Genomic DNA, 20,530 nt, shown 5'->3' on the forward strand with positions numbered 1-20,530 from the left:
TGGGATTGTAATGTCATTAGTTTATTTCAAGAATGTTGCACAATTATTATTTTGGGTATGAGAGGTATGATCTATAGATGACTGCCAAAAAAAAGAAAAAAACATTTGACTGGTTGATTGTATTATGTCTTCTTGGCAGTATTGGAATAATGAGATGTAGCTATATGGAAAAACGACTTTTGCTTTGTTGTTGGATGATATGTGTCATCAATAGGATGTGGGTGTTCTTTCCTTATGTTCTGGAGCGTATTTGTATGTATTGATTGTTTAATTGTTTATTTTTATATTGTATTATATGATTTACCTGATGCCCTTGTACTCGTTTATTGAATTGCAAATCTCAGGAAAACCCTGTGGGAGATAGTAAACAACATTTCTTCCATCTCTGAGGTTATGTTTGGGACATAAACCATGTTTCCAGTCACAGTTTTCATGCTAGTAAAAAGTCATACCGTATAAAAGAAAATCAAGACCGTTTATAAATGCCGACAGATAATTTGGTCGTTCGACATGGTGGGATCTTTTTGTGTCGGTAAATATGGCGGTGTAAACCATATCGAAGTAAACTTGGAGTCACACGATCATATGTTGTGTGGTCCTCCCAGAACGACTCGGGAAACCATGCAGTTTATTAGGCTACAGATTAAATAATTTATGATCAACTTCACAGGGTGGTGACAGTGCACGGTGATGAGTTTGATGCTAATTTCCAATAGACATCGAGGGTCTTATTCTGGTGACATGATGATCGATGCTTGACTCCAGTTTGACAAATATAAATATTCTCACAGTAATCCATACTAATCTCATAATGTGAACTAGCCTACCCGCACTGTATCTGTGAGCAGCTGTTGGCTAGAGACCAAGACCAGAGTAGGCACATTTGCTATTTAACGCAACAGTTTTCGTGACAAAACTATCGGTTGAGTTAAATGCGATGGTAACACATTGCACTTTAGATTTTTACTCTATGTGAAAGCTTAAAGGAACATTCCACCCAAAAACTATTTTGTGGTGTTTGTTTCATTAGTCAATTGTTGATATAGTCCCAAAAATGTTTTGCATGTCAGCAATCAAGTTAAGAGATATAACTTTCAAAATACAGCCGGTATGATGCATTTTGCATCTCATGCAGCTCATATGATGCAAAATGCATCATACCCGCTGTATTTTGAAAGTTACTGTGTATATATATTAAACTTGATTGCTGACATGCGAAACATTTTGGGACTATATCAACAATGGACTAACAATGGAGTTTTTTCCTTTTAGTGAAAAAGTACATTTTCTGTGCACTGTCATCACGCACTGATTTGGTCCGTTTGGTGGAAACCACTGGTTGGAAAATGCACATTTTCTTTATGCGGAATTTGGAATATTCGCATGAAAATATGTCACCAATTGGATGGCATTTCTTCCATCTCTGAGGTTATGTTTGGGTCATCTTTGTTTTTCACCATGGTGAAGATTTTGTCATGAATGTCCATTTTTAAAACTTTTCCGCAAATTAATTAATCTATTAATTGTACATGTTTTGAAATTGTGTATAGAAAGGGTTGTTATAAAATATACTCCACTTAGGTGGGGTTAGGGATGGAATTTCAGATTCCTTTGTCCATGCAACCTCCAAACTCTACCCTTTTTTCCTGTTAAATGACAATAAAATAAAGATTGTACAATTTATTTGAATGTGTTTATTTATTTTTCAATTTTTTCTAGAATTATAAAATTCTTCAGATTCCAACCTTGGTTTTGTCTGAATACTTTACTATGCTAACAGCTGAGGTGCAGTGGCATGGATACTGTCCAAATGTCACCAGGTGAATGTATTCAGAGTAGGCTTGCTTATCCAATATGCTACCTGGTATGAGAATGGTCCAGTCTGTGAGTTTTACAAACTGAAGTTGCATGTTGGTGGAAGTGAAACTTAGTTGTGGACCAAGGAAGGGTCAGTCCTCCCGGAAGTCTCTGATTTCACGTCCAAAACATTCCAAACCCTAGTGTAGCTTCTGCCCTATGGGTGGGTACTTCATGTTGATCTCAATGGTTTGGATAGGTGTAAGCAATATGGTGTAGCGCCTCTAGGCCGGTGGAGTTTCCACCATTTTGCTTGTACCTACCCAAACATTGGCCCCCATGGATTTGCAGGAACATTTTAGCGCAGCCCACTTTTACTGGCTCAGAAGTCGTGCCCCTCTACCTCGCTCTCCCCTCCATCAGTCCCGTCCCCCACCCCCCCTTCCTCATCCCTCTCTACAGTACGACTGAGCTCAGCCCCTTCGGCTGGAGGCTCGGGTTTATCTGGAATCAACGTGAAAGGCATTCAGGAGCCGCGCGCTGTAAAGTGAAGGAGCGGTCCGTCGCGAAACCTGGGGGAGAGCGAGCGATAAGGACTGGGAACGGGGTTTGACTTTTTCCGCGTAAACTCGGATTTGAGGGGCAAGCGGGGAGCCATGGCTATGTTCTCAGCTCTCGGGCTGCTTTTGCTGTGCCAGCTTTTGACATCATCTACATCCCAGGTAAGCTGTGGCTTTGGTGCGCCCGTTATCAATCCATGCCTGCTGTTTTCATCAGCTAACCTGTGTTCGGAGTTGCGGGTAGTAGCTACTTTGTAAGCTGCCTGATGGATTTGGAGGCGTTTGATAACTAACAGGTTCTTCTCATTCAGTTCCTAATTTCTGCCTTAGCCTACCCTGTGCGTGTAAATGTGACAGTCTAATCCTTCCATGGTAATTAGGCTACCTGCAAGGCGGCTACCTGCACTTTTGTTAGGCTATTTACCATCCATTTTGACATGCACCTTTGACCCAGTTTTATACATCGGTGATATATAGACGATTTAGTTCCTACGTTGTCTTTGTTTTATAAGGTTGTAGCCTGTAAAAGGTGTCGATTGAAGCAATGAGGTCAAATTGTGCAGATTATGCAAACTCCCTATCCATTTATTTATTTAATCGTACACGGGTGTCCGTGAAAGACTGTCTTTGCAGTAATCATTTTTCATTTACTTGCACATTTCTGGAGTCGGGGTTATGTTTTCCTTGAGGCTGAGGAATGCAGAGCCTGGAGACCAGTGGCCTGTGCACAATGACAGCTTTGTTCATTCAGCCGTGCTCCTGGGAAGCTCTAGGAAAGACCAAAGCTTATTAGTCCAGCCTGAAATTAAGTGAACTCTATTTGTGTGAATTATTTGTGATATGTTCATCCTTTTATTACACTTAAATTATGAGTTTGTGACCCCAGGATTTCTTCGCACTATCTGTGCGTAATTTTGCGCATGGTCGTTTAACGGGTTATTTGATTCGCATGGCTTTGGCACCATCTATTTTATAATACATTTGATTGTTTTTCACATTCTTACAACTGAATCAGGGAAATTTATTTTTACTTTGTTGTAGTTTATTGTTTAGGAGATTCAGAGCAATGCATTATAACATTGCCTACTGAAGCCTGCAAAATGTGACCTCTTCTTTTTGTTCTAAATAATGATGCACGATCAATTCACACTATTATTCGACCGCTTTCAAAGCATTTTAGGCTTTTTTTTTTTGTTGTTGGTGCAATTGTATCCTGTCTGTTTTCATCCTTAATGCCTACATTCCTTCCATGTCCTTTTTGACAGTAGTTAGACATAAGGAGCTTGATTTTAGGCCATTTTATAGAGATTCATAGCATGATAATCCCTGTCTTCTGGGTATTTTTTTGTATTGATTTTTGAGGTAATGGTTTTGTGTTGCAGAGACCCGGCCCACGAGGAGCAGTCGGATCACCAGGACCCCCGGGACCCGAGGGGAAGGATGGCACTGATGTGAGTTAGCCAGACATGGAGTGTTGTAGTAGAGCAGGGTTTTGCTATCCAATTACTGACTTAAGTTGTCATCATGGCTGAGGCAATCAAGAAACATGTCACAACGAATTTTAACATTTACCTATGTGGACCTACAGTACATTAAACTTTTTATAGGGAAGGTGTTGTCTCTTTGATCCTAATAATAATCAAAGTAATTTTTTAGTTTCTACAATTTCTTAAGGGAAAAATAGAAAAATATGAGTTTATCCAAATCAAATGGATTGAAAATCCAAGTATGACTGATATTCTATTTCTAATCAAGGTTGATCAAGTTGTTTCAATTTCCCATCATTGATAGTGGTGTTTTAGTATGGCTCTTGCAGTCAAATTATGGTCAAATGCTCTCTCATAATCCAGTTTATAACAGATTGACTCCTCCCACTGAGTCAATGCCCGCCCCCACAGGTATTTATTTGGTCATCATTAAACACTCCGCACACAGGCCTCCTATTGGCCAAAGGGCAGCCAATGACACATCAGAGCCAATCATGACAGATATGAGAAAAGCCTTAAATTGGAACTTAAACCAGACATCAAGTCTGTACTATATGTTAAAGGTGAAATAGGATTATGTGCTTAAAAACATAAGGCCTATGTTCTCAAACTTTTACAATACCTTTAAATGTTAATGAGCCCAAACAGAGCTTGCAACTTTACTGATCTCATAACAGAAATTCCATATATTTGATATACATACTGTATCTTTATGTCTATCAAATCTTTAGATTTTGGGGATTGAAACTTGTGTTGCTTTAGTGGAGTAAAGTCAATTCACCACAGCTTGGAAGACCAGCCAGCCATACAGAGGACCCATTCATTCATACATTCCCCAACTCTACGAGATAATCTAAAATTACCCATCACACCTCCTCCCTCTCCCGTTCCCTACCCCCTGTCGAAACCAACTGGAGGCTTTCATCATGTGACCACTCTGCTCCGTCAGGTCCATTTTAGCACTGTTTAGGGCAGAGAGTAACTACAACCAACTGTGTTAAAGCACTTCATACACCCAGTCTGTCTATCACTGTTAGCCATTCAATGTATAGCTCTAGGGTGGGTTTCATTTCAGTCGTGTTTTGATTTACCTTTTATTAGAACAAAAATGTCCAGAAGGACGTCCATATTTCACAGCTTTCTGCTGAGATGTATTAGTCTTTAAACACACACAGTAATCGAGTGACATTTGTGACTGGATTTGTATTAACAGACAACTAATGTCAAAATCTGTCAGACTGAAATCAAAAGGCAGATGCCTCTTAGACGTGTCCTTTTGGAATCTTATGTTGTTTCTTTTAATTGACAGGGCAAAGACGGCCCTGCTGGACTTTCAGGGAAAGCTGTGAGTATAACAACTGAACAGAGCCTTTTACAACGACGGATCAACAACCCAATTGTTTAGGGTGTGTGATTGTTATAACACCGAGCTGTCCCAATGTTTCAGGGACCCAAGGGGAAAGCAGGGGTAGCAGGAGGACCAGGGAACCCAGGCCTGCCCGGCCTCCCGGGGGTGGACGTAAGTGACCCGTAGAAACTCAAAAACACACATACACACTGGTCCTGTTGTTGATGCGTAAAATATTGCCTGAATTGCTGTAGAACTCAGTTGCTGTAGAACCTATTAGATATACAGTAGTTTGAGGCTATTGATCTCAAGCTGTAGTCCTTGACACTTGCTTAGACCACTTCCCGGTATTCAATGTATCTCATCGTATAATTAACTACCTGGAGTCGACTGATTTGGACTGAACCGACATTTACCTGCATTCATGCATACAGAGCGAGTAACCTGTCCTCTAGAACAAGTATGAACAATTGGCTCATAGCTACCTCTTGTTAGAGAACTTGATAAGAACATTATATGTCTGCCATCTATCTAAACAGTTGAATTGAGCAATTTACACATAAGAAATAGCACAATATAATGTCTAATAATGTTTTCATGATGTTGTGATTCTTCCTCAGGGATTGACAGGTGCTGATGGGCCTGCAGGGAAAGACGGTCCTCCGGGGGAGGTGGTAAGTGAAGTGCCTCTCAATCTCCCAGGGTTCCTGACTGTTTGCCTCTGGATGTGCCCCATTTACTTTAATGACCTCAACTGAAGACTGCCCCTTTGGCCTCATCAATCACCCACTAAAACACACATACTCACACATATATATATATACACACACACACACACACACACACACAGGTACACACAGGCACACACACACACAGATACAGTAGGTACAGAGTGACAAAGTCAATAACCATTCGAGGTGCTTCAGTTTGCTCAATTTATGAAAACACATACAGAAAGCTGGTGTTGTGACCTTAGCATGACCTTAGACTGAGGAAGGTACCATTCATTCCTCTATGTATCATTACTGTATGACCCTTCAGAATAGAGAGAAAGGGGGTTAGTTACAGTGAGCTTCTTGGAGAGACCTTGGTGGGCTAAAGCTGGTACCTACTCAGGCCTCCGTTTTCTCCCTATCGGGACGGATTTGTCGAACAGGCTCTGGCCCTTTGTGGGAATGTTTTTAATGAGAGATTGGGTGATTCTGAGTCGGATTTATCTTGCGCTGCTTCCCTAATCCCACCCGGAATGCTCACAGCTTCCCACCAAACAGGCCCAGACTGTAGGAAATAGAGGGATCTGCAGCTTGGATGCTGGAGGAAAAAATAAATACTGTTTCCTCCGAGGAAGGCATGAAAGCACTACAGCGCCGGAGAGCCTAATAATGTTATCTAGCACCACAGGACTGGATATGAAGTGTTGGGAGTCATGCATTAAATATTAGGTATAAAAGGGTGTTAAAAAGGTCCTGTGATCACAAATTGAAGGGTGTAAATGGGTCAAGGTGGAGGCAGCCCTCTGCACTTCAACTAATTAGTCCCACTAATCAGGAAGTGAGTGTTTACCTGACTGCCTAATTACCTGGATTAAATGTGCCATGCTGCAATTGGCTTAAAACCTGTCCAATATTTCCTGGCTAACATTCATGTACTAATGGGATGAAGGTTGACAAGCTTGGGCGTTCTCTCCCTCCCCCTGAGGAATATGGATTGAAGCTGTTTTCAGAGAAAAACTCTGTTTCCCTGTCAAGACATATCGACCACCTCCCCAAAACATTCACCAGATAATGAGATGCACCAATGCTCTTTGATACCCATACGCAGCATCTTTACTGCTGAGAGTAGGGAAGGATACTGTATATTTTCACTGTTCAATCCAAGTAGTTCATGTGCGCTTCCATTGTAGCAGTGAAGACTTCAGTCTCACTTTGCACAAGGGTTAGTGTAGTTTCATGGACCTTAGTTCAAATCAAGCAGATAATATTAGAGATACTGAGAATAACAGTAGAGAGAGGAAAAGGGAAAACTAACCACCACACATTCCATACATCACAGGAGACATGCAGGCGTGTGGCTGTATGTCTGTGTGTGCATATGTTTGCAGATGCGTGAGTGATGTGACTATACGTGTGTGCATGTATGTGTGTGAGTGTGTGCAAGGGTCTTACTGTGTGTGTGTGTTAGTGTGTGCAGTTGTTCACCATTCTACACTCATCCAATGAAAAGTCAGCGGACACAGGGTGGAATGCAGTGTGGGTTGCCGTGACACCACTGTGTTAAGACTGATTGTGAGTCTTATTCTTCCTCACACCACACAGACACTCCAAACACAGCTGAGATCCAATGGGGTGGGGTTGGGGAGGACAGAGGAGGGGTCAAGGGGAAACAGAGAGGAAACAGGGAGGAGGGAATGAAAGAGTGGCAAGGAAAAGCAAAATAAAATAAGGAAAGCATGGGATGGGGTAGGGGTGGTCCATCTTTATTAGGCTCTTGCTGTGGGTCATATGAGTGTCACTGCAGAACAGGGTCTGTTGTTTCCATTTGTAACGTCTTTATAATAATGTAATAATTGTAATTGTTTCCCACCTATTTGGACCAAGGCAGTTGCTCTAGTTTTAGCTCACTGATACATGAATCAATGCTGACACGTCATCCCCTCCCAAAGTTCTCGAAAACACAGTTTTGGCATAAGAACATGGAAATAATGTTTTAGGTTTTTTACCTAGTTCCCACCTAGTCTCATGTTTAATTGTATCTGTTGAAGTCGTCTGAGGGGTTGTGTGTCTGTGTCTCTACAGGGCGATGCTGGACCTCCCGGGCCAGGTGGACCTCCTGTAAGTACTGTTACATCTTCCACCTCTGTTACATGCCATCAACATCACCTATATCACAACACCCCCTCACCTGTCCACATTCATAACCTCTATTACACCCCCTCAACTGTCTATAGCTAAACCCATATATGGCCTAGAGTGTTTCAGGTCACATGGTCAAGAAACATGCTGGGCCCTTCCTACAAGACACACACCGATATGCCCAGTTATAACTGGGAGTGTACACAAACTGATGGGTATGTATGTCTTAATATGCCTTCCCCTGTCTTCCGTAGGGCAGAGGGAGACCAGGAGCTCCAGTGAGTACAGATGATTATAAACACTTTTCTTATGTTGTCACTTTTCTTGTATGTGTTTGTGCGTAGATCTTTTTGCATGTAGATGTGTTTTATTATACATTTATGTGTGTGTGTGTGTGTGCGTACGTGAATGCTTGCGTGTGTGCGTGCGTGTGTGTGCGTGCGTGTGCGCTCACCCAACCCATTTCTATTGTTTCCAGGGGCCACCAGGAGCCAATGGGCTTGCGGGCGGAATCGGGCCACAGGGACCAGCGGTGAGTGTTAAGACAAATTAATGAATCAATCCCAATTAAGAAATATGTACAACAGACAAAACAGGGAAATATACACTTAACCAGTTGTGTAATACACTCTTTGACTGCCACTACTGGATATCTAGTGGACTCACTGCTAATTCATGATTAGGTAATCAAGTTGGCGAGTTAACTGTTTAACTACTGAATGACAAATAAAGTCTGCAGTACCAGAAGCAGTATCACTCCAGGACCAAGGCTAAATAATAATAATAATAATAATATGCCATTTAGCAGACGCTTTTATCCAAAGCGACTTACAGTCATGCGTGCATACATTTTTGTGTATGGGTGGTCCCGGGGATCGAACCCACTACCTTGGCGTTACAAGCGCCATGCTCTACCAGCTGAGCTACAGAGGACCACAAGACCTCTGACAGACAGACATGTCTCTTCAGTCCAATCCTTTTTAAATTAACCTCTGCTAGAATCAAGCATCAATTACTGTTTACAGTAGTCAAGTGGGAGAATCAGAACGTCCATGAGCGGAGGGGGTCCTGTTAGTAGGCTACCCCAGCGTAAGGTCTCGTCTCTGTGGAGTGGAGTGGGGGGAGGCCCCTGGAGAGAGAACCAGGACTGATTGGAGTGATCATGATTTCAGTTGAGCTTCTTATCGGAGACGCTGACCAGGGGTGCAGCAAGGAAGAGTCAGCTTTGATTTTAGTTTAACATGATGAGGGTAGGGGCAATGTGACTCTATGCACTGATTTTGTACAGTTTATATGCAAATGAATCCTGTTTATTGACCTGTGTGTTCTTCTCTCTCTCTCTCTCAGGGCCCTGAGGGTCTTCCAGGATTGGCTGGGCCTCCCGGCCCTGATGGACCACCAGTAAGTACAGCACATCTACATTATCTGCTGATTCTTCACATTAGTGAAATCTCTCATTGTCATTGTTTTTGCTGCCATCAGTCAGTGCATCTACGTACTGCCACCTAGTGGATTTCTAGAGTATAACTGCAGTTTTCACAAGGAATGGAGATGCATGGCCTCACAGATGTGGGGTGAAGAAATGCTTAAAGAAAGAAAGATGGAAATGTTACTCATTCAATTATATATCAATCTAGACTTCATTCTCTACCTTTCTAAGGGTCTTCCTGGGGCTCTCCCTGATGGCAGTGGAGATCTGTTGGTAAGTGTCAGGATGTTTTTTAGACCCAACACATTTAAGGACATGAACCCTGTACTGTACTGATTGCTATGCACAACATTGAACAGCAGTATGACATTATTTTTACTACATGCCTTTACCTAATGCAGTGTTGTCTGTCCCCTCTATAGTGTCCTGCCATCTGTCCTCCTGGTCCCTCCGGCCCTCCAGGAATGCCTGGGTTCAAGGTGGGTACAGGACATTGTTGCCACAGATAAAACAATGAGACAGATATTTCACCGGATGTATAAATGTGAAGCATCCGGTTGGTGTTTCCACTCACTACCAAATATGGTGGTGAGAGGAAGCCCAGTGGCCGGCAGTGGGAGAAGATGGAGCGAGATGGATTTTGGCCGACATTCTGCTAATTTTCTCATCGATGAAACATTTGATCTCAATACAGTTGTCTGTTTCCAAAGCTATAATTTGTTACGAACAGAGTGGACTAAGTTTAGTAGAATTTACCCTTTGCCAAAGTTTCAAAAAACTGCGTGTTTAGAAGGAGTGCAAAGGGCGAATTGAGTTATTGCACATGCTCACTTCACAGAGTAGGCGTTCCCTAATGGAAATATACAAATACATGCTGCAATGAGCCAATAAGCTCTCTCTAGCTCATGCTTGGCTCTTCCCACCTCCTTGCTTGTTCTGCCTACTATGATTAATTTGCTCCCATTGGAAATGAAAGGATGTGGTCTATCTTGGGTTAGTTATAAAAAATATTTGTTGTCACTCTACCTCACTTATTGTGACTTCTTAAGCTCTGAAATGTGTGCTCTTCAAATGGCCGCTTCCCCCAGGAACATGACAGCAAAACTAACCGTTGTATCTCTCCCTCTCCCATTCTCATCATCTACCCCTCTTTGTCTTTCTCTATATCTCTCATCATCCATTTCTAAATATGTATCCCTTGCTTCTTCTGTCTGTCTTTCCTTTAATCCTTCTCTCTCTATATATATATCTTTATTTAGGGTCACACAGGGCACAAAGGAGATAAGGGAGAGCTCGGGAAAGACGGAGAGAAGGTGAGATCAATCAGAGTTGAAAGAGTGAAAATCAGAGTATTTGACTAGTCTGAAGTCTTTATCCAGATGTTAACTATGTGTTGTTAACTGTGTGTCGTGTCCTCTCTCCCAGGGTAATGCTGGCCCACCTGGTCCTCCAGGGATTCCCGGCACTGTCGGCCTGCAGGTGAGTTTTGTCACCTAATGTGGCTCAAAACACAGACATTTCTATCTGTTGGCTGTGTGTTTACATTGTCCATTCCTTTCTGCCTGAGCCCTGATGTGTGAATGCTATGCAGTGTTGATTGTTCTGATAGGTTCTGATGGTGGTTCTGATTGATTCGGCTGGTCCCTAACCATCTTGTGGTGTTGTTTCCCAGGGTCCTCGTGGTTTGAGGGGACTTCAGGGCCCAATGGGGGCAGTAGGAGACAGGGTGAGTACCACGCCTCTGAAGGTCTTTGTCACAGACCTCTGTCATCTGTCTGAAATTTACAGACCAGCACTTCAATGAGCTGCAGTGTAAACTTGATGTGCTCTCAATTTTCCTGATTATAATGCATTATCTCTCGTTCTCTCTCTCTCTCTCTCTTTTTAGGGTTTACCAGGTTTCCGAGGCAAACCTGGTACTGCTGGCGTCATCGGCAAGACAGTGAGTCTCTCCTTGTTTGTACTGTCTGTTGAGGAGTATATAACTCGTACTACACAAGTTACACACTCCTCACTTTGGTGTTGGTCTTTATGTAATTGTGTTAGGTGTCTACCATTGGTCCCATCAATAAAAAGCTCTGTGTGTGTCATTTGATAATTCCAGGGTGATGCTGGAGAGAAAGGACCAGAGGGATTTAGAGGGCCAAAGGGAGAGATTGTGAGTAAATAATACACACATACATTTTTGTATTGATATTTGCATGTCTGATTGAACATCATCTTTACAGATAACTCTAATTTCTAATCAAACAGCAGACTAAACAGTCATATGATGATAAATGGTGTGGGTACAAGGGATTGTAAAGGATCTAATGTTGTGCTACAAACAGTTAATTGCAGGTACTGTAACATTGTTTCTTATCATTTCTCAACAGGGCAAAATTGGTCCAAAGGGAGTTCCTGGCGGAGCAGGACCCAAAGGGGAGCCTGTAAGTCTTCAAATACAAATCTCTAATGACAACAGATATCTCGGACCCCTGACCAACAGTGTTTCTCTCTCCCGCAGGGCATCCCTGGCAGAGACGGGAAAGATGGCACCCAGGGACTGGATGGCGAGAAGGTAAAGTGGCACCCTTTTCTCCCAACATGCTCTCTGCTCTGTTTCCCATGAGCCCACAGTGAGGGTGTGGCTGATTTGTTTGACCTTTATTTTACCAGGTTAGTCTCATTGAGATTATCAATCTCTTTTACAAGAGAGACCTGGACAAAATAGCAGCACACAAAGTTGCAGACACATTTACAACATAAAACACAAAGCACTAGAGTTTAAAAAAACATAAATGTACACAGCAAGATGGTTTGGGAAAGTGTGGTGCATCTACAGATGTAGGATCTTAATTTGATCCAGTTTGCTACAGCAGGACGATAACCCCGCAGCATTTTTACATTTACATCATTTAGCAGACGCTCTTATCCAGAGCGACTTACAAATTGGTGCATTCAAGTTATGATAGCCAGTGGGACAACCACCTTTTTTTATTTCTATTTATTTTTTATTTTATTTTTTTATGGGGGGAGTAGAATGATTACTTTATACTATTCCAGGTATTCCTTAAAGAGGTAGGGTTTCAAGTGTCTCCGGAAGGTGGTCAGTGACTCCGCTGTCCTGGCGTCATGGGGGAGCTTGTTCCACCATTGGGGTGCCAGAGCAGCAAATAGCTTTGACTGGGCTGAGCGAGAACTGTGCTTTCGTAGAGGTAGGGGAGCTAGCAGGCCAGAGGTGGATGAACGTAGTGCCCTCGTTTGGGTGTAGGGTCTGATCAGAGCCTGAAGGTAAAGAGGTGCCGTTCCCCTCACAGCTCCGTAGGCAAGCACCATGGTCTTCCTCCCAGGGAAGGACTGCCCACTCCATGATCTCGCCATCACGGTTGACAACTCCATTGTGTCCTCCTCCCAGAGTGCATTTTAATTATTATGTGGATTATAATGAATGGATTTTTATTTTATACTCCCTTTTTCTCCCCAATTTTCCGATCTTGTCTAATCGCTGCAACTCCCCAACGGGCTCAGGAGAGGCGAAGGTCGAGTCATGCATCCTCCGAAACATGACCCGCCAAACCGCGCTTCTTAACACCCGCCCGCTTAACCTGGAAGCCAGATGCACCAATGTGTCGGAGGAAACACCGTTCAACTGACGACCGAAGTCAGCCTGCAGGTGCCTGGCCCGCCACAAGGAGTCGCTAGAGCATGATGAGCCAAGTAAAGCCCTGCCGGCCAAACCTCCCCTAAACTGGACGATGCTGTGCCAATTGTGCGCCGCCTCATGGGTCTCCCAGTCGCGGCCGGATGCGACACAACCTGGGATCGAACCTGGGTCTGTAGTGACGCCTCTAGCACTGCGATGCAGTGCCTTAGACCACTGCGCCACTCGGGAGGCTCTCCATCATAATGTTTAACCTACTGTAGCGTTAAACTCATGTAAAGGGACAAGCTCCTGTAATTTCAGGATCTTTTGAAGCTCGTTCCAAGTGGAACGGGCAGAGAACTGGAAAGCTTTTTTCCCCTAGTTCTGTACGGGCCTTAGGAACAATCAACAAAACACAGTCATGTGAGCGCAGGCGGTAGTTTTACTTTGTCTGCTGGATAATGTAGTTACACAAGTAAAATGGGAGCAAAATGGGAGCTATCTCACATTTTTGATGTCATAGTGACAGTGTTTCTCTGCGTTGCCAGGGCGATGCTGGACGGAATGGGGTACCCGGTGAGAAAGGACCCAACGGCCTTCCTGTGAGTATCGAGCATGACATTATCTAGCGTCCCACTGTGTAGAGTTAGTCTCACTGTACCCTCTTACTGGGAGATGCCCTTATAAACTCTGATTCTCTTACACACTCTAATGACTACATAGACAGAGATGCTGTCCATTTTGTAAGGAGCCTCTGTACTCTGTATGGATTTCCATTTCAAATAGACCTATAGACATTCTCACATCTCAAATAGACAACAGTTAGTACCTCTATGCTCTGCAGTAAAGAACACAGTATAGATTTCTTTACAGTCCACTCTGTCCTAACTAGCCATTAACTCTGTCTCCCACAGTGTGTTAACCAGTCCCTAGTCCCATGGCATCATATTGCTACTGTGGACACTACTCTAGAGTCATGTTTCTATGTCTGTGTTTCAGGGTTTACAAGGAAAGGCTGGCGCAAAGGGCGCAAAAGGAGGAGTTGTGAGTATGACAACAATGCATAACTAAGTCATGAAGACAGTGATTTCATAAAGACAGGGATATTATGTATACAATGAGGCTATAAAGAGAAGGATATCATAGTTATCACAGAGCGATTTCACAATCAGTGGGTGTCAAACAGGCAACACAAACACCTAGAATTACCTAATAATGTCCATTAGACCACACTGTGACAGCTATGAATAAACAGTGATGTCAGAAAGACTGTGGCACAGCATACAGACAGTGATGTCATATGGCCAATTATGTCATATGCACATAATCCAGATAGGCATGTCATAAAGACTCATAGCAGTAATGTCATACAGGTGTGTCATATCATTGGTCATTTCATGTCAGAAACTTTTAGTGATGTCATAAAGCCAGTGATTTCACAATGATATTGTGTAATGAAAGGATGGAATCATACAGCTAATGATGTCACAACTGATATCATAGGATCAGAGAAACAGCCAGTGATGTTATAATCAGTGATATCATAAATGTGTACAGTGATGTCATACAGCCAGTGATGTCACAAATTGTATCATACAATCAGATAAACAATACAGCCAGTGATGTCACAAATTCTGAGATGTCACAACTGATATCGCACAATTTAGAGAAACCATACAGACAGTGATGTCACAAATTACATCACACTTTCAGGGAAAATATATAGACAGTGATGTCACAAATGACATCGTACAATGGCAGTGAAGATAAGCCACCACATAACCATTCCCCTTTTCTTCCCAGGGCGACCCAGGAGAGATGGGAGAGGCAGGGCCGTCTGGAGAGCCAGGTATTCCTGTATGTATCTGATGGGCTTCTGGGGCACTTGTGGGCTGCAGTGGGGTATTTCAGGGGTTTCTGTGTTGTTGGTCATTTTGTTACAATGCAGTCATGGTGTGTCAGCTCCTCTCACCTGCCTGCACCATCATCTGACTCCTCCCACAGGGTGACATTGGTATCCCAGGAGAGAGGGGCGAGGCGGGACCCAGAGGAGTGGCTGTAAGTAGTCCAGGTTAAAGTTCAATACCGTATCTATGGAAACATGGCAGCATCCACCTGTTAAAAGATGGCAGTGGGTAGAGTGGAGCCATATACCAATCAGAATAGTAGTCAACATAGCAGAAGAAAATGTTCTTCTTGACCATTAGAACGTATTGGTTAAAACAGACTCCTGGTAACAAAAATCAGTTGTTTCATATCTTCATGGGGCTATATATGAATATATGATGATTGAGAGAGGATAAGGATGAAAACCTCCACTTATTAGTTAAATGATAAAACACAATAGTTTGTGATTAACTAGGAGACTGTTGCATAGTAACGTACAACATGTTCTTACACCCATAGGAAAATGTAGTCCCATACCTCCCCCCAGCAATATTATATGGAAAGTACCTATCTATATTCACTCTATATACAGCTATTCTCCTCCAGTGAGATGAGGCAGTAGGGAAGACAGGAATGTATGAAATAGGGATAATGAAAGAGGGTCAGAGAGACAGAGGGGTCTTTGTCTTTGGTTCCCCATCAGAACCCTAGAGAGGGAATGCAGGATACCATCTTGGTTCTAAAGCCAGGTGGCACTTCCCCATCACAGCTGGGTGCTGTGTCAATTTCAAAGCATTCCTCAGATAAGACATAACTCAAACACAAGTGATTTTATCAAGTTCTATACAAACAATGACTCTTGTGACTCTCATCACACACAACCGCAATATCCTCCTCTTTCAAAGTTATAAACACAATCTGTCCTGCTTTATTGCAGTCTCATAAAGGTAAGGTTCGAATAACAGATACTATTGGTTGAGGGAAGGCAGGTCTATGTGTCACAAGTCAAAGGTCAGGCTGAGATTTACTTCCTGTGTCTTTAGGCCGTCATGTACTTCCTATTGTGCTAACATGATGTGTGTTTCCCAGGGGGGCGTCGGACCAGTGGGCAACATCGGGGTTCAGGGCAGCAAAGGCTTCCAGGTCAGTGGCATGATAGGATACGGAATGAGGTGTCCCACCAAATATCCATTTAATGATTGAGTGTTGGAGTGTTCTGATGGTGTCTATGTCATGTTCAACAGGGAATAAAGGGGGCTCTGGGGGACCCTGGCCTTCCTGGACCAACCGGAATCCGCGGCGGATTTGGTGAGAGGGTGAGTGTGACCCCTAGCAGAATGCTTGCTGGCCAAAGACCTCTCTGAAGTGACCAACAGTGGTGTCCACCCCAGGAATTTGAACCGTTCACCATATGGTTCCAAGCCCAAGCATCCCTATCCACTAAACTGATGTCCTTGTGTGAATAAACAAGGCCTTTTATTTGTAGCTATGCCTTTTAAGACAGATTAGAACTCTTGACCAACTGACCCAATATTGGCTTGAGTTAAAGAGTCCATCTTCTGGAGACATTTCTGTCAATGAAAATCCCTTCACTAGAGGAGAGCCTTTTAACACACGACCTGACCAACACACACACACACACACACAGAGAACATGTTAGGGCACGATTGTTAAGGCTGCATTTACACACAAACACCAACTGGACTTTGAAAGACAAAAATGTCCCCCAGATGGCATTCCCCCAGCAGTCCTAGTGCAATGCCTACATTAATTTTTACACAGAATCACACACTGCAGCGTGCGCGTACACACAAACGTACACATAGCTCCTCCTGCCAGACCCATTAAGATCAGAGCAGTGTGTGCTCATAACCTGGGCAGTGTGGGCTCACTCAGAATCAGAATCAGAACATTATTATAGGGTGGAGCCTTGGCAGTGTGTATTCATACTGTATCCAGGTAACAAAGCAGCCTCCTGTTCAGGAGCCGATGGCAGAACAAAGCCTGGCTTTATCCAGCTCCTGGGCTGCCCCTCTCCACAACCCACCACACCTCCATCCCTCCCTCCATTTCACTCCGCACACACAGCCTGCCATCTATGGAGCCATGCGCTCTGCTACTGGTCTTCACAACCACTGGCTCTATTTTATTAACCGTTTTTCTCTCTCTCCTCACTCTCTCGTTCCATTTCTCTCACAGGGTCCAGTCGGAGCATCAGGCCCTAAAGGAGACATGGTAAGTACATACACTAGTAGCTCCTTACATTTGGGGTCAAAGGTCAAATTAAGATAAAATCTTAGTAAACCCCCTGCCTACTGTCTTCATTCAGCAATCAGTTTGCACATGGGGATGTCCTGTCTCTTAAAGGGTTCAGAGAGAATATTGTCAAAGAGATAATGGGAAAGGTTATGGAGCTGGGGATATGGGTTTATGGGCTCATTATGGAAGATAATGTGGTAGTATATTTGACTTTTGTAGGCACATAACAATACATGGACATTATATTTTCTATGGAAGCTCCCATGCACACGCAATTATTGTTATTCAAAAATTCACTCAGGCTTCTTTTGTTTTCTGTTCAGGGCGTGGCAGGAGCTGATGGTTTGCCCGGGGAGAATGGAGAACCTGTAAGTTATCTTTCATATTTTAAATTCAGTCAAATTAATATACATCCAATCAACATGAAAATGTGTATGTCATCCAATTTCCTTTGTCTTATTAGTCAACAATCTTTTGCTCGTTCTCAGGGTCAATTTGGTCCAGTTGGCCAAAAAGGAGAGGTGAGTTATCTCTTCATCTTCATCCAAACTGTGGAGTATATCCTTGCCAGTGTTGAATGTATGTTCGTCAACCACAAAATGTATAGGTCCTAGTTCCCAACTCTCTACATTGACACATATTTTACTGACAGGTTTGTCTCTCTAATACTGTAGATAACAACCAAAAACATTGTGATCACATTCACTGTTAGGAGTACAGCCAAAACCCTACTTAGTTGGGCTTACTAGACCAGTCTATCATTGTCCTTGTCTCATTATCTTACATAACATCTTTAGCTGCTCTTTCCCTTATTATTGCCTCTCTCCCATCTATCTTTTCCCTCTGATGTGTTGCCAGTGTGTTGCTACTAAGTGCTGGTGCCCAGGCCAGACTGCAACACACTAACTCATTGCACAGGATCCTCCCAGCTCACATTCTAGGATTAGCTGGATTAATTAGCTTGCTGTACGGTTGCTTTAGTGTTATTTGCCCACTCTCTGCCATCCCTACAGAGAAGGGAGCCACGCTAAGCTGCAGCACAGTTTGCCTTACAATTAATGTAATTACAGCCAAGGCGCTGATGTGGCTCACTAACTCTCCCTGATGCTAGCTAGCTATAGTAACTCTGACACTTAGGAGCTATTGTTGTGTTCATTAGATTAATTATCAAGTGAGACAACGCCTCATGGGACTGCACAACTGTATTTATTATTGTGGGGGGAAATGGCCAGGCCTACAGTTTTTACTTTATAGAAAGTCTTTGACAAGTCAGGTAGTTTCTTTTTCCGGGGTCACCTAGAATGATCTGCTAAACCAGCTCTGAGGCGAAGGCAAGAAATGAGCTGTCTGATTCCCTCAGATCAAGATGTTGGAGAAGTTCAAAGTTTTTCCACAGAGTGCAATAGACCAACACTTTCATCCCTCACAACTGACCATCTCCACTGACTTTCACACTCTTTGACATTTACTGAGTGAACACAAGAGCTGTAGATTGGATTTTTGATTGTGTTTACAGTCTGGGAAGCGTGGAGAGCTGGGACCCAAAGGTGTGGTGGGACCACAGGGAGAGCTCGGAGCCAGAGGGGTTCCTGGGAAACCAGGCCTAATGGGCTTCCAGGGTGAACAGGGTCTGCCTGGAATCGCTGGCAAGATTGGTGTTCCCGTGAGTAACCAGGGATAAGGCTCTACTTCGATCCCTGTAAACTTGGCACCCTTGCGTCAAGAATGCCTCAGATTGACAACACCTGCTGAATGAAATGTCTGTCTTTTCTGCCTCTGTTTTCAGGGTAAACTGGCAAGCGAACAGCACATCAGAGAATTGTGTGGATCTATGATTGATGGTGAGGATTTTGGAGATCAAACGGGCTGTAGGGTGTAGTGTCCTTGTCTAAATGACCAAAAAGGGCCATTAGCTCCTTTTTTACAAGAATGTGTTTGCAAATGTCTCTTCCTCTGTCCTTTCTCTCTCAGATCAGATTGCACAGCTGGCTGCCAACCTCAGAAGGCCCCTGTCCCCTGGCCAAGTGGGTCGCCCCGGTGCTGCCGGACCTCCAGGGAAGCCAGGAGAGACTGGGTCTATCGGTCACCCCGGCTCCCGTGGACCTCCTGGCTACAGAGGACTGCCTGGATACCTGGGAGACCCCGGTCCCAGAGGTAAGTAACAGGAGATACACAGGTCCATGTCAAGAAACATACTCAAAATGTCTGCCTTTCTGATCAGCACAGAGCAATGGACTTTGCAGCATAGAACATACTGTACGTCTCATAAGAAGTGTACAGATAAGTGTGACCATCTCTATGTTGGGCCTATTGCACAATTGGTAGTGCCAATAGACTGCCTTCTTTCAGTAACATTGTTTTCTGTCTCTTCCACAGGTGATCTTGGTGAACAGGGTGACAAGGGACCCATCGGAAAGGCCATCGAAGGGCCCATTGGAGACCAAGGATACCAAGGTATGACAGTTTATACACTGTGCATTCACAGTGAGAGGGGTTTGGGCTAGAATGATAAAAGTTCAAGGGTAGCCAAGTGGAGTTGCATCAGTATACTGTCTCTGCCAGTGTATAAACCCTTTTTTGTGGGACACCTGAGCCTATATTGGAGAGAGTAGTGCCGGTTTCCCTGTGTTTAAATCAGTGTATCCCTGTTGGGAGACTTGGCTCATTCCCTGCATTCTGTTTCTGTACCCATAGGTATCCCAGGAGTGCTTGGAATCGTCAAAGACGGGCGTGACGGATCCCCAGGAGATCCAGGTGAGCCCGGAGAGGCAGGTAGGACAGGAAGGACCGGGCACTCGGGCTCCCCAGGAATCTGTGACACTACCGCCTGCCAGGGGGCAAATGTCCATGGGAAAACCTCCAATCCCAAGAACCATTAAACATTACTTCCCTCATCCTGGAACCAGCCACCCCGGGAGGAGAAAAAGAGAAGGAGAGGAGAGAGACGAGTCACAATTTCCTCTTGAATGTATTTAAAACAAGACGGGAACAGTAACAACAGATGTGAGATTTACTTTGAGAGGAAGAGAACATCCCAAGAGGAAAACAGCAGTTTGGGAAAACAGAGACAAAAATCTAGACTCCATCCATCTATGAAGTGGACAAAGCTGATTAAACATTTCACAAGAGCGCTAGAGAACACCTGCAATCGCTCCAAATACCATTGAAAGTAAATTACAATTTAATAAAAAAAACTGAAAAATAACTTTACTGGAAAAGTGCTTATAGGCCATTATTTTTCAAAACCATTTATTTGTGTAAAGATATGTACTTGAGTTGTTTCACC

The 20,530-nt window shown here is 43.6% G+C and overlaps 1 protein-coding gene across 1 annotated transcript; it reads left to right on the plus strand.

The window, feature by feature from the left end:
* The first annotated feature begins 2,236 nt into the window (after positions 1-2,236).
* LOC121545426 (collagen alpha-3(IX) chain) lies at positions 2,237-20,230 on the plus strand. The gene is made up of 32 exons (XM_041855953.2): positions 2,237-2,519; positions 3,740-3,808; positions 5,154-5,189; positions 5,292-5,363; positions 5,813-5,866; positions 7,988-8,023; positions 8,299-8,322; positions 8,523-8,576; positions 9,392-9,445; positions 9,705-9,746; positions 9,896-9,952; positions 10,733-10,786; positions 10,899-10,952; positions 11,146-11,199; positions 11,362-11,415; positions 11,578-11,631; positions 11,849-11,902; positions 11,980-12,033; positions 13,647-13,700; positions 14,098-14,142; positions 14,902-14,955; positions 15,103-15,156; positions 16,075-16,128; positions 16,230-16,301; positions 17,185-17,220; positions 17,568-17,612; positions 17,733-17,765; positions 18,761-18,907; positions 19,031-19,085; positions 19,216-19,398; positions 19,621-19,698; positions 19,939-20,230. Exons 1-32 carry the CDS (start codon positions 2,454-2,456, stop codon positions 20,121-20,123), a joined length of 2,037 nt encoding a protein of 678 aa, XP_041711887.2. The 5' UTR covers positions 2,237-2,453; the 3' UTR covers positions 20,124-20,230.
* Positions 20,231-20,530: the final 300 nt, after the last annotated feature.

Source organism: Coregonus clupeaformis, unplaced genomic scaffold, assembly GCF_020615455.1.
Source record: "Coregonus clupeaformis isolate EN_2021a unplaced genomic scaffold, ASM2061545v1 scaf0012, whole genome shotgun sequence".
Taxonomy (NCBI): domain Eukaryota; kingdom Metazoa; phylum Chordata; class Actinopteri; order Salmoniformes; family Salmonidae; genus Coregonus; species Coregonus clupeaformis.

Coding starts and splice junctions, on each gene's coding strand:
- LOC121545426 (XM_041855953.2), top strand. CDS start 2,454: ATGGCTATGTTCTCAGCTCTCGGGCTGCTTTTGCTGTGCCAGCTTTTG. Junction 8,024..8,298: donor CCGGGCCAGGTGGACCTCCT/GTAAGTACTGTT, acceptor TGTCTTCCGTAG/GGCAGAGGGAGACCAGGAGC. Junction 11,416..11,577: donor CTGGCGTCATCGGCAAGACA/GTGAGTCTCTCC, acceptor TGATAATTCCAG/GGTGATGCTGGAGAGAAAGG.